General features: G+C 54.9%; 4 protein-coding genes across 4 annotated transcripts; 3 read left to right on the top strand and 1 right to left on the bottom strand.

Moving 5' to 3' along the window:
* Positions 1 to 409: 409 nt before the first annotated feature.
* On the bottom strand, positions 410 to 3,255 carry BU26DRAFT_595217 (uncharacterized protein; the record flags this gene model as incomplete). The annotated part of the gene is made up of 1 exon (XM_033834931.1): positions 410 to 3,255. The coding sequence occupies one exon, from the start codon at positions 3,253 to 3,255 to the stop codon at positions 415 to 417; it is 2,841 nt and encodes a 946-aa protein (XP_033684372.1). The 3' UTR covers positions 410 to 414.
* A 1,722-nt stretch (positions 3,256 to 4,977) lies between these two features.
* BU26DRAFT_565018 (uncharacterized protein) lies at positions 4,978 to 6,813 on the top strand (the record flags this gene model as incomplete). Its single annotated transcript, XM_033833338.1, has 1 exon — positions 4,978 to 6,813. One exon carries the CDS (start codon positions 4,978 to 4,980, stop codon positions 6,811 to 6,813), a length of 1,836 nt encoding a protein of 611 aa, XP_033684371.1.
* Positions 6,814 to 8,099: 1,286 nt separating this feature from the next.
* BU26DRAFT_595216 (uncharacterized protein) lies at positions 8,100 to 10,070 on the top strand (the record flags this gene model as incomplete). The annotated part of the gene is made up of 3 exons (XM_033834930.1): positions 8,100 to 8,432; positions 8,484 to 9,288; positions 9,724 to 10,070. The coding sequence occupies 3 exons, from the start codon at positions 8,100 to 8,102 to the stop codon at positions 10,068 to 10,070; spliced, it is 1,485 nt and encodes a 494-aa protein (XP_033684370.1).
* Positions 10,071 to 11,076: 1,006 nt separating this feature from the next.
* On the top strand, positions 11,077 to 12,609 carry BU26DRAFT_595215 (uncharacterized protein; the record flags this gene model as incomplete). Its single annotated transcript, XM_033834929.1, has 2 exons — positions 11,077 to 11,550; positions 11,608 to 12,609. The coding sequence occupies 2 exons, from the start codon at positions 11,077 to 11,079 to the stop codon at positions 12,607 to 12,609; spliced, it is 1,476 nt and encodes a 491-aa protein (XP_033684369.1).
* Positions 12,610 to 13,461: the final 852 nt, after the last annotated feature.

Here is a 13,461-nt window from a genome sequence, read left to right as displayed (position 1 = left end):
ATGCAAATTGTAGAGAAGAATCCTGACTATGGCGCCTAGAAGGCTAGGGGCTCGATCTGGGCGGCGTTGATTGAGATGAATAGACACGACCTGGCGCGTTAGTCGCAGAGAAAGAGAAGGGGTGACAGAAATAGAACACCCGAGGGACGAAGCAAGGGAAGATGAGGCAGAACAGAAAGCACACATACAGACATTGACACTATGAAACACTAACCAATGCAAAACCGACTATCCGCCTCATCATGAGCAACATCGTAAACCCATACCCAACAAAGCAACATAAAACGGCAAAAACCAAAGTGGTAGCTGCCCAGAGAAACCCAGAGACGTGCTATGTACTCCCACAACCTATGGGGGAGAAAGTCCCCAGACCGTATGGTACCAAGCTCGCTCATTCCTGGTAGCATCTCGGCATTAGGCGGCATCCTCCTCTGCGGCCTTGCATGCAGCGCATTGGCCGTGACAATGTACATCGAGCAGCTCGCAGTTGCACATGTACTCGCAGTCGTTGTTACGTTTGGCAACGTCATTGGCAGCGTCGGCACGGTGCGGGAGCCTGCATTCGGCGCAATTCTTCCAACAAGTTGCGTCGCCTTCGTCGCAGTCACAGACGTACTCACAGTGGCAATCGCTTTGAGTATTGTCTGAATCGTGATCGGACTCATCCAATTCGAGCCCGCACTGGGCCTCGCACGTTTTCACGCAGTCCTCCTGGTACGGGACGTCACAAATGCAGTCCAGGCATTCATCGATATCATACTCGGGGCCGGCTTCGGTACCTTGCTGACGCGCCGAGGACTCCTCTGGCGTGGCGAGGCGCGAATAAGGAATGGATTCGATAATATCGTCGGAATTGTCCCCGTAGATGGCATCGAGCAACCTCTGGCCATGCTTGATGAGACGGTTGCCCTCACGCACGAGCTCCCGGCCCTGGGAACGCATGCGGTCACTGTCGTCGATGAGACTGTCTTCTCCACGACGTCGAATCTTCGAAGCAGACTCGGCCTCGTTCTCAGACTGGTAGCCGTTTAAGATGTTGTTCAGGGCATTGCTATTGTCGTTGAGGGCTTGACCGTCCTGACTCAGATTGTCGCCTTGCGTTACGATTGCCCTGCCGTCGTCGACAAGGCCGGAATCATCGCGCTTGAGCAGGTTGCGTTCGAATCCAAAAGGCTCGTAAAGGTCGGCGGTGCTTGTCGCGACGAGATTTCGTCGCGACAAATCCAAGTGTCGCTTGACGTCATCGATACTAGAAGCAACGCACCCCCCGTTGTGAGGTGCATCCGAGAGCTTCGAGCAATGGAAGCCAGCTTTGCACTGCCGGTACGGTACCCACTTCTTGCCATTGAATTGCTGCAATACCTTCTCATTCTTGCAACGAGTGGTCGGGCCTGTCGGCGCGGTGAGAGATGGCCACGGCAGCCATATCTGATCTTTTCCAAGTCCCGATTTGGCGCAAATGGCAAAGTCGGCCGTACCGGAGAAATCATAGCACACGTAGGGAGGGAGACAGACACCATCAGACGCCCAGGCGGTACCGTTCCATGCGAGAACCTCAGTCTCGTTCCGCTTGTTGCACTTTGTCCCGACGCGAAGAGGGTTGGATGGCTCGCCAATTTCCACGGAGCTCTGGTTCGCGGCCGGCACCTCGTGCATGTTGTTCTTGAGGCGGCACGCTCCATGGCCATCGACATCCACGCAACTCCCTCGGAATGTGCAGGTGTAATGGTGCTCCCAAGTCTGGCCGTTGAAGCGTTGAACCTCGCTTGGATTGCGAGGGTTGCACCGGGTATCCATGGTGTGGAAATCAGGTGCGGGAGAATCCTGCCGCAGCAAGGACAAGGGACGCTCAGGGAACCATTGACCACTGTTAGTATCGCATTTAGCCCATCCGTCAACTTCCCGGCATAGGCTATCCTCTGGGCAATTGCCGTAAAGCAAGAATTTCCCATCCTGGAATACGTGGAATTCTTCCGGATTGTCAGGACTGCACTGTGACGAGACGCCATGGCTTGAAATTGGAGCACGAGCCGCGAGCGACCTCCGGGGAGGGGGCGGATGCGGGACTAGGTACTTGCCCGTGCGCTCGCGGCAGGCAGCAAAGTCTGGAAATTCCTCACAGGCGAGGCGACAGCTGTAGAAAGGGACCCACTCTCCATTGACAAGTTGCTCGACGCGACGTCCCGGCTTGTCGTTCGGATCGCAGCGAGTCTTGGTCTCTTCGGAGACGATCTTGTTCTCTTCAGAGACGATCTTGTTCTCTTCGGAGACGATCTTGTTCTCTTCGGAGACGATCTTGTTATTGGTCGGCGGCGTGGAGACCGGCTCATCGTTTGTTGTCTGCGCAGGCACTGGTGGAGCGTCATCAAGAGCAGGACCATAAGCCTCCGGGAAGATGTGGTCGTAGCCGCCCTTGGTGCAACCAGCTTTTTCATCAATCGTTTTGCATGAACGACCAGGCCCGCAAGGATGGAAGTCGTGCCATGCGATACCATCAGAGTACTGCACCTTGTTGAAGGTAACGGGGTCGCATCGCGTAGGTAAAGGCACGAGTTCGCGCTCGCTCCGTGGCCTTGAAGAAGCGTTGCCACCGACCGCTGGAAAGGTTGGGACAATTCTAGTGAGTCCATGCTTGCAAATTCCTTGCCTGGCGATGTCGACGCATCGATGGTCCTGCGGGCATGTGAAGAAGTCGATCCAATTCGCGCCATCAAAGTACTGGACGATATGGACTCTAGGTTTGCAGCGGGTCGCGGAGAGGTGGTTGCGTTTGTGGGGGAAGTCATCATCAGTATCAGCCGTCTCCTCCCAATGCCGGCGGTGGTGCAGGTTCTCATGCTCGTCCGTGTCATCCTGGTAGTAGGAGCATGTGCCACTAGCGGCGCAGCCTATGTGCCAGTCGCGCCTGTCCCGGGTGGAAGACAGGCTGTCCACATCATCGAACAGAAACTCGCGCTTGGGGTCAAAGCAGGTGGAGTCGCCGTCGAGGTCTCGTGTGCATGGTCCCAGAGACTTAGGTGCACCGGGGACCGTTGCGAGGGTCGGTAAGATGCCCAAGGTCGCGGCTGCTAAGGTCGCAAGACGCATGACCGTAAGCAGCATGGGGACGGACGGAGAGAGCCGTAGCGTGGAGTGACTCGGGTAGTATACGGCTGAGCTGGGACAAGCAATCCTGTCGGCTGGGATTAGCAATCCAGGACATGGAGCACCGAGCGGAGACGATAGCGGTGCAAAGCGCGAGGAGGTGATGTACATACCTAGCACCTTGCTCGAAGATGCAAGGACGTGTGCAGAGGGACGATGTTGCGAGTAGTGGGATGAAGTGTGAGAGAAGAGAAACGGAGAGACGAGGCGACAGGGCGATGTTTTCTACTGTGCCTGGTGCTGCCAGCGCCTACCGTACTCCTCGTCCCAAACAGCGGTAGGAGAGCAAGTTCCATGGTCAGGATTACCGGGGGGAAGGTTGTGTGGAGGTAAAAGTAGGAGCACTGAAGGACGGCGCAAGCGCAACCTGCACAAGAAGCCACAGAGATAGCAAATAAGCTGTCTTTTGGTGGGCAGGGCAGCAGTCGCATGTCGGACTAGGCCCAGATCAGGCGTATATGGACACCTGCATAAAGTAGGTATCCTATATAGCTGCCTTTGAACGCAATGTTCGTAGGGCCGTATGCCGTTCTCCCTAATTGGACCCGACGGCGACCCAGGACTGACCTTGGATATGCAACGGCAGCTAGTCGACGATGACGATTCTAGGGCCAAATCGGGATTCCAATAAGCAGAGACCATTAGCATCAAGATCATACAGCAAACAGAGAGGCCGACGGGTTGCCCACGATGGGCAGTGAGCGGTCATGCGACGGCGAATCCCCAGAAGGAACGACATGACATAGAGACCTGTGGCACGGCCGAAGCTTCCTGGTGGCGCGCATCGGACACGACGGCGAGAGGAAGGAGTGTGTGAGGGTCCGCAGAGCTGTTGGGTGTCGCATTGGTGTGTCACGGAGAAGCTGAGGTTGTTGTCCGGGGCCGGAGAAACACTACGCCGGACCCACTTTTCCGCCTCAGACCTCACAATGCCATCAGACAGCGAAGGACGGCAATTACAACGCACGTACCGATATTCCGTGCCCGATGCTGATACAAAGTATCAGAGGCTTTCGCAGTGGCAAGGGTTTTACTCTGCCGAAGCCCCATTTCGTCCTGCATCGCGCCGGGGTCAGCCGTCCCTTCCACCTGCACTCCTCTACCCAGAGCATGGCCACTAGCTTCGCCGAGAGCCTCGCGGACGCTCCTCAATATGGCTCCGATTGGCGGTTCTGCAATCCATGGGCGTCTACTCTAATTAAGGGAGCTTTTCACCAGAGAGCGGCTTCCATTCTGCGAGAAGCTTCTTCACCTCTAAACAATGTTTGCCTTGTTTCCCTCATCAAGCGGCATCCGGCTTGGCGCGGCTACACCGCACCTTCCTTTCTTCCAACAACAAGGCATTGTGAACTTCCGAGCCATTCACACACAGAATATTGCTCCGCGGAGTCTACTCTCGCGCTCCAGACCATCAACCCGCTTTCACTCGACACACTATCAGCGCAGAGGCCCGCGCCTTCTCTCTTCATCCAACAGCCTCGCCGCCTTCACTTCATATCTTGACCCGCCCCTTCGCTTGCAGCCCGTATTTCGCACACAGGTAGTGAAGATACCGCTCGGTGCGGCCTTCACCCCGCCATGACACGCGCACCAGTATTTAAACATCCTCGCCTCTCCGCTCATTTTGTCCTCCCATCCTCACACGGGGCTCAATCCAACACCATCCCCAAAACGTCCGCTCGAGAGAACAGGCACAGCTCGTCTGCGTTCTCGGACAGCAAACTCTCGCCGCGACCGGCGGACCAGGCGCAACCGTCCCGACGGGAATCTGCTTCAACATCACCGAGTTCGAGCTCGCGAAGCGGATCCAGCTCGGCTAGTTCGCACACGACCATGTCTGCGACACCGGCTAATAAGGCGGCGGAATCCGCCAACTTTTGGGCCGAGAAGCGCAAGAAGGTGGAGGATGGACCGGCCGTCGACCATCACCCCGCCGACCCTATTTCCCCGCCATCGCCGAAGCAGGATACCCCAATGAACGTCTTTAAGCGTACCTCGGACAAGGCCTCGGATGTTGCTAGCCCCACCAATGCGAACAGCAACCCAATGCCGCCTAATGCCGCTCGCATTCCGCACAAGCCCGTGTTCGACTGGGCGGATGACGAGGACGAGGACATGTTGTCCGAGTTCGGTCAGCCCGACCAGAAAGACATCCGCATCCAAGAGCTGGAGGGTGAGATGACACAGAAGACTGGGCGTATTCAAGAACTCGAAGACATTGTGGAGGCGAAAATCCATCGCATCGAAGACTTGGAGGGTGTCGTTGAGGAGAAGGACAAGCTCCTGGACGAGACAAAGACCCATGGCCACAAGAACCAGCTGTACATGCAGGAGCTGGTGGCTGAGGTCGACGAGAAGGATCGTCGCATCAACCAGCTCGAGACTGAGCTGGAAGAGAAAAGCGTTCGTGTTCGAGAGCTGGAGGCAAACATGGCCGAGAAGACGGAGGACACCCGTGAAGTTGAGAAGACAGAGGACAAACATGAAGTTCAGAAGTCAGAGGACACACATGAGGTTGAGCAGCCGTCAATTCCAAACACGGAGCATACGGAGCCACAGTCGACCAGCTCTGAGGCTATTTCAGACGACGTCCCAACCCCGGCCACCCCGCCGAAGGCCGCCACGGAGACTCCCGCTACCGTCACTCCTGAGATGGTAACACCGAAGTCTACGCCCGAGGCTCCTATTGCTGGCTCCCTCGAGAAGCCGACTCCAGAGCCGTTTCCTTCCCTGATCCCCTCTACTCCCGGCTCTTTTCCCACCCCCCGCGATGGTGACCCGGTCTTCGTGACACCCGAGACAATCAAGAAGGCCGCACCGGTTCCGCCGGCCCCAAAGCTGAGAATGGGTCTTGATATGACCAAGTATGGAAAGAAGCCGGATCCCAAGGCCGCGGCCAAACCTGTTGGCAAGTGGTTCACGCCGAAGCGTACCACGAAGTCCGATGCAGTTCCCTCGATCAACCCAAACAAAGATATCCGGAAGATGTCGCGTGAGGAGCGTGAGCTTTTCGGCGCTGGACCAACCGTCTCCGTCCTCCTCGGCAATGAGACCTTGGGCATCATGCCGAAGTACATGCTGATGCAGTGCTCAGAGAAAGCATTCCAGTTCTTCACCGAGAATCCGAATGCGATGAGCATGCGCTTCCCCGCGGGCTCTATGGATGCAGATTCTGCCAAGCAGCATATCGATTGGATGCTTATGCATACGCACTGCGGCCGGGTCTTCAGCGTCCACCTTGCGCCGGAGCATGAAGACCTGAAGAACCTCCGCATCACCCAGGCGGCCCGTGTAATGGGCTTAAACAATATCTACGTCGGTCACTTCACGCGCCAGTACTGCGACAAAATCCGCGATCACATGCCGTCACAGGAGCTGATGGCTCTGATCGATGAGCATGCATACCCAGAGAACGATCCGATCTTTGACTGCCTCGTCAACAACATCGCCAACCAACGCCAGCGCGGTACCCTTCCGCACGCCGAGCAGTTCGACGAGTTCTTGACGAAGCATGCGAAGCTGGCTGCGGCAATCAAGAAGATCGAGGATCGATTCAATGCAAAAGTATGGTCGAAGTCGGAGAAGGCTAACGGCGGTGGTGCTAACAAGCCTCAGTCTGCGAAGAAGAGTCCCGGCAGCGGCCCCAAGTCCGGCCTCACTCCCCGCTAAGCGATATCTAGCGACGCTCCATCGAACACTTCTGTGATATAGTAATCTACCCCTATTTTCTCCTTATCATCCGCTTGATGCTGCCACACCTGTCCTGTTTCGCACTGCCCCTGCCACTGCCTGGAGGACGGAAGGAGGATCGTGGTCGGCGGCATGCCGTAGGAGTCGGCTTTCACATTGCGATTGATAATGAATGGGCTTATATGGTGGAATACTGTACATGTTTCGCGAGTCTCACACGGTTTAGCAAGTCCAAGTCCAAGTAACATCCGCTTTATCTTACCCCTCTCCTCTCTCTATCCCACGTCAAAACAACATCCCTTTTAGTCATACCCATCGCGCCATAGCAGCGCAACTCATTCTGAAACTCTACACTCATCGCTCGTCGTGCGTTTTACGTTTTATGCGGGGCGGCTGATCCCGCCTGGTCCATGCAGCCATGACTGTGGTGCGCGGCTGCGCGCGCTATGTCCGCTGTCGGATGCGCTCATGGTGGGTGCGCTGCGATGCACCGACGGTGCGTGCGACCTTCCAAGCGCTTATGAGTCCTAGTGACGCCCAACTTCATCTGTGCTTTTATCGCGCTAGGCTTTCACGGTATGAGCAATTGCTATGGGTTGCCGTCATCGTTGCCGTGCTGTGGTTCCTCTGGCCCCAACCGACGAGGTGCTCGTAGACGATGAGGGGAAGTCGATGCACTGGATGGTGAATTGGTGAGAGTGAGTTCGAGTAATAGCTAATGTTATCTGTGCATTTATGGTCCTTGGATTTTTTTTGGATGAGCGGTTGCCACGGGTTGCTGTCATCATCGCTGTGGTTCCTCCGGCCCCGATCAGATACGCATAGTCGTCTAAGAGAAGTCGACTCACTGACGGTGACTCGGTGGGCAGGTGAGTCCCAAGAACGCCCAATATCATCTGTGCTTACATTGCTTTAGGCCTTCTTGGTATGAGCAATTGCCATGGGAGGACGGCCCGCTGGGTGGTGACTCGTTGGTGATGAGAGTATGAGTCCCAGTAATGCCCAATATCATCTGTGCTTTCATGGCTCTGGGCTTTCTTGGTATGACCGATTGCCATGGGAGGACGGCTCGCTGGGTGGTGACTCGGCGAGCGTATGAGTCTAGTGGAGATATAAAGAAGAGAAGGGTCGCGTTCGTTGAGAAGCCTCCATCTTTCTTTGAAAAGTATACTTATCTGGACTGTTTTATTCTTATCCCCACTATTCTTGTTCCCACAACTCATATTTCTATCTTTCAACATCTACCCCATTGAACAACAGCCACAATGGTTCAAGATCCGAGCAAGCGCAAATACTCGCTGCGCAAGGACATGACGAAGGAAGCGCTCAACAAGCTCGAGGATGCCATCAAAGCCTGCACGGACGAATTCGAGCCATACCTCAACTTTCTCCGAGAGGCGCACTTCCTGGACAAGAAATCCCTCCACAACAAACGCAATGTCGACAACTGGTTCGCGGGTTTCTATGAGTTTGAGACCGTCTATGGCGAAGCGGACAAGTGGGATCGCCATCAGCTCAAGGTCAAGATGCTCGTCCCCACAAAACTAGACGCCAGTAAGATGGTTCACTTCCACACTATTCTTCATGGAGGCGGTCTCGTAAGTGCTCCTCTTCTCGTTGACTGTAGCCACACACTCACATCCTCACAGACTACTGGTAACTTGTTTGCCCCCTGGTTCCCGGACTACAAGCGCAAGTGGGCCATCGATAGCAACACGATCATCTTGTTCCCCCTGCACCGCCTCATGCCAGAGGACCGTGGCCAAGACATCCTCGACGACATCGACGACTGGTGGGACTTCTACCTAAACGATCTCTTCATGAAGTGGGTCAAAAGCTGCCTCGAGGGTGTTCGTTTGGGCGCGGCCCTCGTGGTTTTGCAAAACCTGATCATCTCTGGTGAGAGCGCCGGCGGACTGCTCGCTGTTTACACATGGCTCACCCAAAGCGCCAAACTGTCTATCACTGCGATCTACCTCCAGTATCCCATGCTCAATCACTATAGGCGGGATATGCCGGCAGGAGGTGCGACTTACATGGAACACACCATCACTGAGGAACGGCTCAGACCTCTGGTCGACGCCATGATCAAGAAGTCGGACGAGATGAGAAAGGCAGGGCGGAATGCCTCACGCAGCGACGCAACGCCTCCGTCTGGCATGGCCGCCGCAATGGGTCTCTCCCTCCTGCAACTGTGGAAGTCGGTCTTCCAGGACGGCAAAGGCATCATGGATACGCCTGAGCGCCTGGAGCACATGCGCAAAATAGAAGCTAAGCCGGCGCAATTCCCTCCCATTTACATCATCCACGGGACCAAAGACACGAACGTTCCCATTGCGGATACGGACGCTTTTGTGGACACTCTGACCGCCATGTCGAAAATCTGGAAAGAGGATATCAAAATCGACTACGAACGTGTGGCAAAGCTTGGAGAGAAGGGCACGGATGGATATAGTGAGGAGGTAGCCCATGCCTTCGATTATGGGCTCGAGCTAGGAAAGGTGGACTTCATCGACAGAATGACGACGGCAATGAACAAGCTTCTGAAGGGCATCACTACCTGACGGCCCGGAGCTCGCTCTCTCTCTCTCTCTGTCGGATTTCCCCGTCTAGGGCGGGGAACTACCACTCTCTTTTCCAATGCGACTGTCTTATTCTCCCCTGGGGAAATACTTTCATTACTCCAGGAGGAGTCACTGGAGCCTATCTGGTTCCACATGTTGCTCTCACAGAAGACTGGAAGGACTCTTCTTTTGCACGGCATGTGCCCCGGACCTCGGAAGATAGCAATCTATCATTGAGTCCCACACCTCGCGCGTCGAAAACTGTGAATGTGTCTGGATTTGGCTTAGAGATGAAGTTCGCGTTGATGCTTATAAAATGAAAGAGTGAGGCAAACAGCGTTCCGTGCTCTGCTCCAAGCCCGCAAGGGCTTTCGCCATTTATTGAAAGGTGGCTCCACTGAGCAGGTCCGCCACCCGGAAGTCTTCATCTACCATACGAAGCAGGATCCGAATGTGCCCCTGGACGTCTCCAAGAGGTTCGTCGAACAGTGGGAGCGCTTGCACGGCTCGGCGGTCGAGGGTAAAGTCCATTTCAAATGGATTGAGAAGCTCGTGGGCCATTACGATGCGAACGGCGAGCCGCGTGAGCCGGGTCATGCTTTCGACTACGATCTCGATGAGAACAAGGAGCCTTGGCTGAAGGAAATGCTAGCTAAGATTACCGAGGTATGAAAGAGGGACTGAGTTCCCTTGGGCTAAAAGCCAGTGGAGCGGATACTGGTATTGTCTTTCTTTGCACTATGCTGAGCTGGCGGTGGTGCCAGGTTTTTGGGATGTTGTGGTCTGTTTGTATGCATTAGTGTGTGAGTAATACAAACAGCTACTTAAACCAACATACAACCACTATAAGGCGAGAATAATTACGCATCTAAGGTACTATGGCTTAAATCTACCTCTTAAGCGCTAAGTAATGATATGCTCTACTCTACCGCATACCCGATGTGCGCAACAGCTACCCTGGAGGCCTTCGCGAGTGCGTACAATGGACGAACCAATTTTGCTTACTTGTACGGCGAGCCCTTAGATCTGGAGAATTGCCTACCGCAAGAGCTAGGTACGCGCATGCAGAAGTTTAGAAAGGAACCGCATACGGCTGGCAGGTCGTGTGCGCCGGCGGAAGCTTGCCTCATTCATGTAGAGCTGTAGATACCCAGAAGAGTACCCCGACGGAGCTGATTAGTCCTAGACCAGATGAAGAGCATGCATCCCCGCGAATATGGCCTCATTTTCCCATCGTGACGAGATCCCACGACTCTGAGTCTCCGATCGTTCGATCACTGACTCTAAAGTTAAGACTCACGATGGTGGGTTCGTTGCTGCAATGGAGGCGTGTGCTCTGCCGCGCACGCACTGACCTTACCCGCCGCTGACTCTTAGGCCAGGCCGTCATAGTTCGCGCAGTTGGGTCCTCGAGGCCCAACCCTCGCACGGCCCGAGCCGCGTGTTGGAGTCTGTCTGACGCAGGTCGCGGACGCCATGAGCCATGCATGTACTCAATGACTCTTGCAGAGGTACAAAATGCACCTCCTCGTCGAGAAAGCGTCCTCCTTTTATCATCCTCCCCTCACAGAACGTCGAGAACCAATTCTTCTGCAAAAGCCCTATTATTATTATTATTATTATCCAAATGCGAAACCTCCAACTGCATTTCTCCTAGCCCGACTGCCAAACCAAAGCAATGAGCTCGCTATCTCCAAATCAGATCCAGAAACTCGCTGCCGAGCTGAAAGCGCTCAACGAGGCCTTCGACAAAAGCAAACCCAAAAAGAGTTGGGACTGGGACAAAGCGGCGCTTGTGAAGATCTGGGAGAAAGCCAACCCAATCCGCCAACACCGCTGGGAGGAGGACCTCTCCCCAAAGATCAACTGGCTGGGCAAGGAGCTCAACAAGGAGGAGCACTTCTACGAACTCTCGGGCCGTCCGAAAGGCGTATACGGACGGTTCTCGAAGAATGCAATCTGGAAGGGTTTCTGGCTCCAGGAGCAGGGCAAGAGCTGGTTCCACCAACAGGGGTTTACTGCGTACAGGATCCCCTTCGCATATACGGATACTTGGGATAAGCAGGTTCTGGAGCTGGGTATCCTTATACCCCACAATCTCGATCGGACGAGGCGAATTGGCTCGCACGTAAAGTTCCACGGTGGAGGTTGCGTGCGTCATCCGTTCATTATCCCCTTCATCCATCCCTCCGCTAACTGTACCGTCTAGACGACCGGCGACTGCCTCTTCGAGCCCTGGTTCGCCGAGCACATCCTGCGGCACGCGCGCGCCAACAACATCATCCTCCTCTGCCCTAACTACCGCCTCATGCCCGAAGCCAACGGCGCCGCCATCCTGCAAGACATCGACCAGTTCTGGGACTTCTACCTGAACTGCCCCTATCTGACGGAATTCTTCCAGGAAGTTGGGAAGGTTGAACTGGACAGAGAGCAGTCGCTCATCTCGGGTGAGAGCGCGGGCGTGTATTGCGCGGTGGCGTCCTGGCTCAGGCATAGTGACAAGCTCTCGATTCTCGCGCTGTACCTCCAGTACGGCATGCTTGCCTACTATGAGCGGGTCTTCCCGTGCGACGCCCCGGGGTTCGACGAGGAAAGTTATCGTGCGAGTCAGGTGGGCGAAGTGTTGAAATTGGCTCCCGACGAACTGGTCTACATGGGTCATCCAGTTAAGAAAGAAGAGGTCAACAAGCGAGCGAAGGAACTCATGGACGCAGTCCAAAAACTTGAAGCCGTCGGACAGCTCCCGACTTGCACAGGACGCGCTCCCCCCAATGGGATGCTTGCCGCGTTCACCACGTCGACGTCTCCGCCTGCCTGGCGAGAGTGCCTCCAACGCGGCGGCACACAGACGCCAGATATCATCAACATGCTGAAGGAGAAAAAGGACCCGCCGAAGAACTTTCCGCCCATGTTCCTCTACCACGGCCACGACGACCCCAACTGCCCGATTGAGAAGAACAGCCAAGCACTCGTCGACCTGTGCTGCGAGCTGTTCCCGAAGCACTATATCAAGAACGCGAAGGATCCCAAGATCGTGCTGAAGACAGTTACGGAGATCAGGGCCAAGGATAAAGACGGGAAGCCGGAGTTGAAGAAGAAGGTGGGACACGGATTCGATTATCCCCTGCATGAGGACTGGAACCCGTTTATCGCGGAGGGAATCAAGTTCATTAACTCCCATTGGCAAGCTGCCCAGTCGGCTGGATCTTAAGGCTTGTTGTGGCGGCAGTGGCTCTGGATATCTATGGCTCTCCTGTCTCTTTCTTTCCTTATCATTGTATGTCTCTGTTTCCGTATGGCGGGGGTTTAGCCTATGCGTGATGTGTAGGCTTCCTTCTGCTCGTTGAGAACAATGTCTCAGGCGAGATCTTCGTTATACCCTAGGCAAATCATGAATGAATCACGAGTATATGTATCTCTGGTGCACATACCCAAGCCGTGATACCCCTGACTGGAGTCTCTTGCGTGACACGATGGGAATGCTTGCAGTATGGAAAATATACCAATCAAGCGAGCTGCCGCATCATGCAAGGAATCCGGACCCGTGAGTGGAGACCGAGCATAGACGACGCAAAACGTCGATGCATTTTCAGTACCAGTATCAATTAGTCGGCTCGGAGGTAGAGAGACGGAAGATTAGATACAGCGGCATCGTTTGTGCTCCTTGAGGCATCTGTCGAAAAGAAAGGAGGCCACGGCGATGGAGAGGCAGTCGAGGCGCTGAACTAGAAATCCAACTCTGGGTCCTCGGCTTCGCTGGGCTCAGTCCTTCGCATATCGCTTAATATGAAATATCGATCGGGAAAAGCAGGGCGACCTTCAACTCATAGCCTTGTAGAAGGTTAGTATTTAAGACCCCGGTACCGGCGGGAAGGTGAAGATCGAAAGCGAGACTACGGATGATGCTCTAACCGCCAATCGATGACGATTGCCGCGCAATGCTAGGACTCCACTAGATTTTGTTGCCTTGGCCATAGGCAGCGCTCTGAGGATGGAATCTTTGTGATCAAAAGGCGCGAAGTTGAGAACGTAAAAGCATTAGCGGAGGCCGAGATCTGATGAG

The sequence above is a fragment of the Trematosphaeria pertusa genome (genome assembly GCF_010094035.1).
Source record: "Trematosphaeria pertusa strain CBS 122368 unplaced genomic scaffold BU26scaffold_7, whole genome shotgun sequence".
NCBI lineage: Eukaryota > Fungi > Ascomycota > Dothideomycetes > Pleosporales > Trematosphaeriaceae > Trematosphaeria > Trematosphaeria pertusa.
The sequence above is the reverse complement of the archived record's forward strand: the minus strand, read 5'-3'. Positions and strand labels throughout refer to the sequence as shown.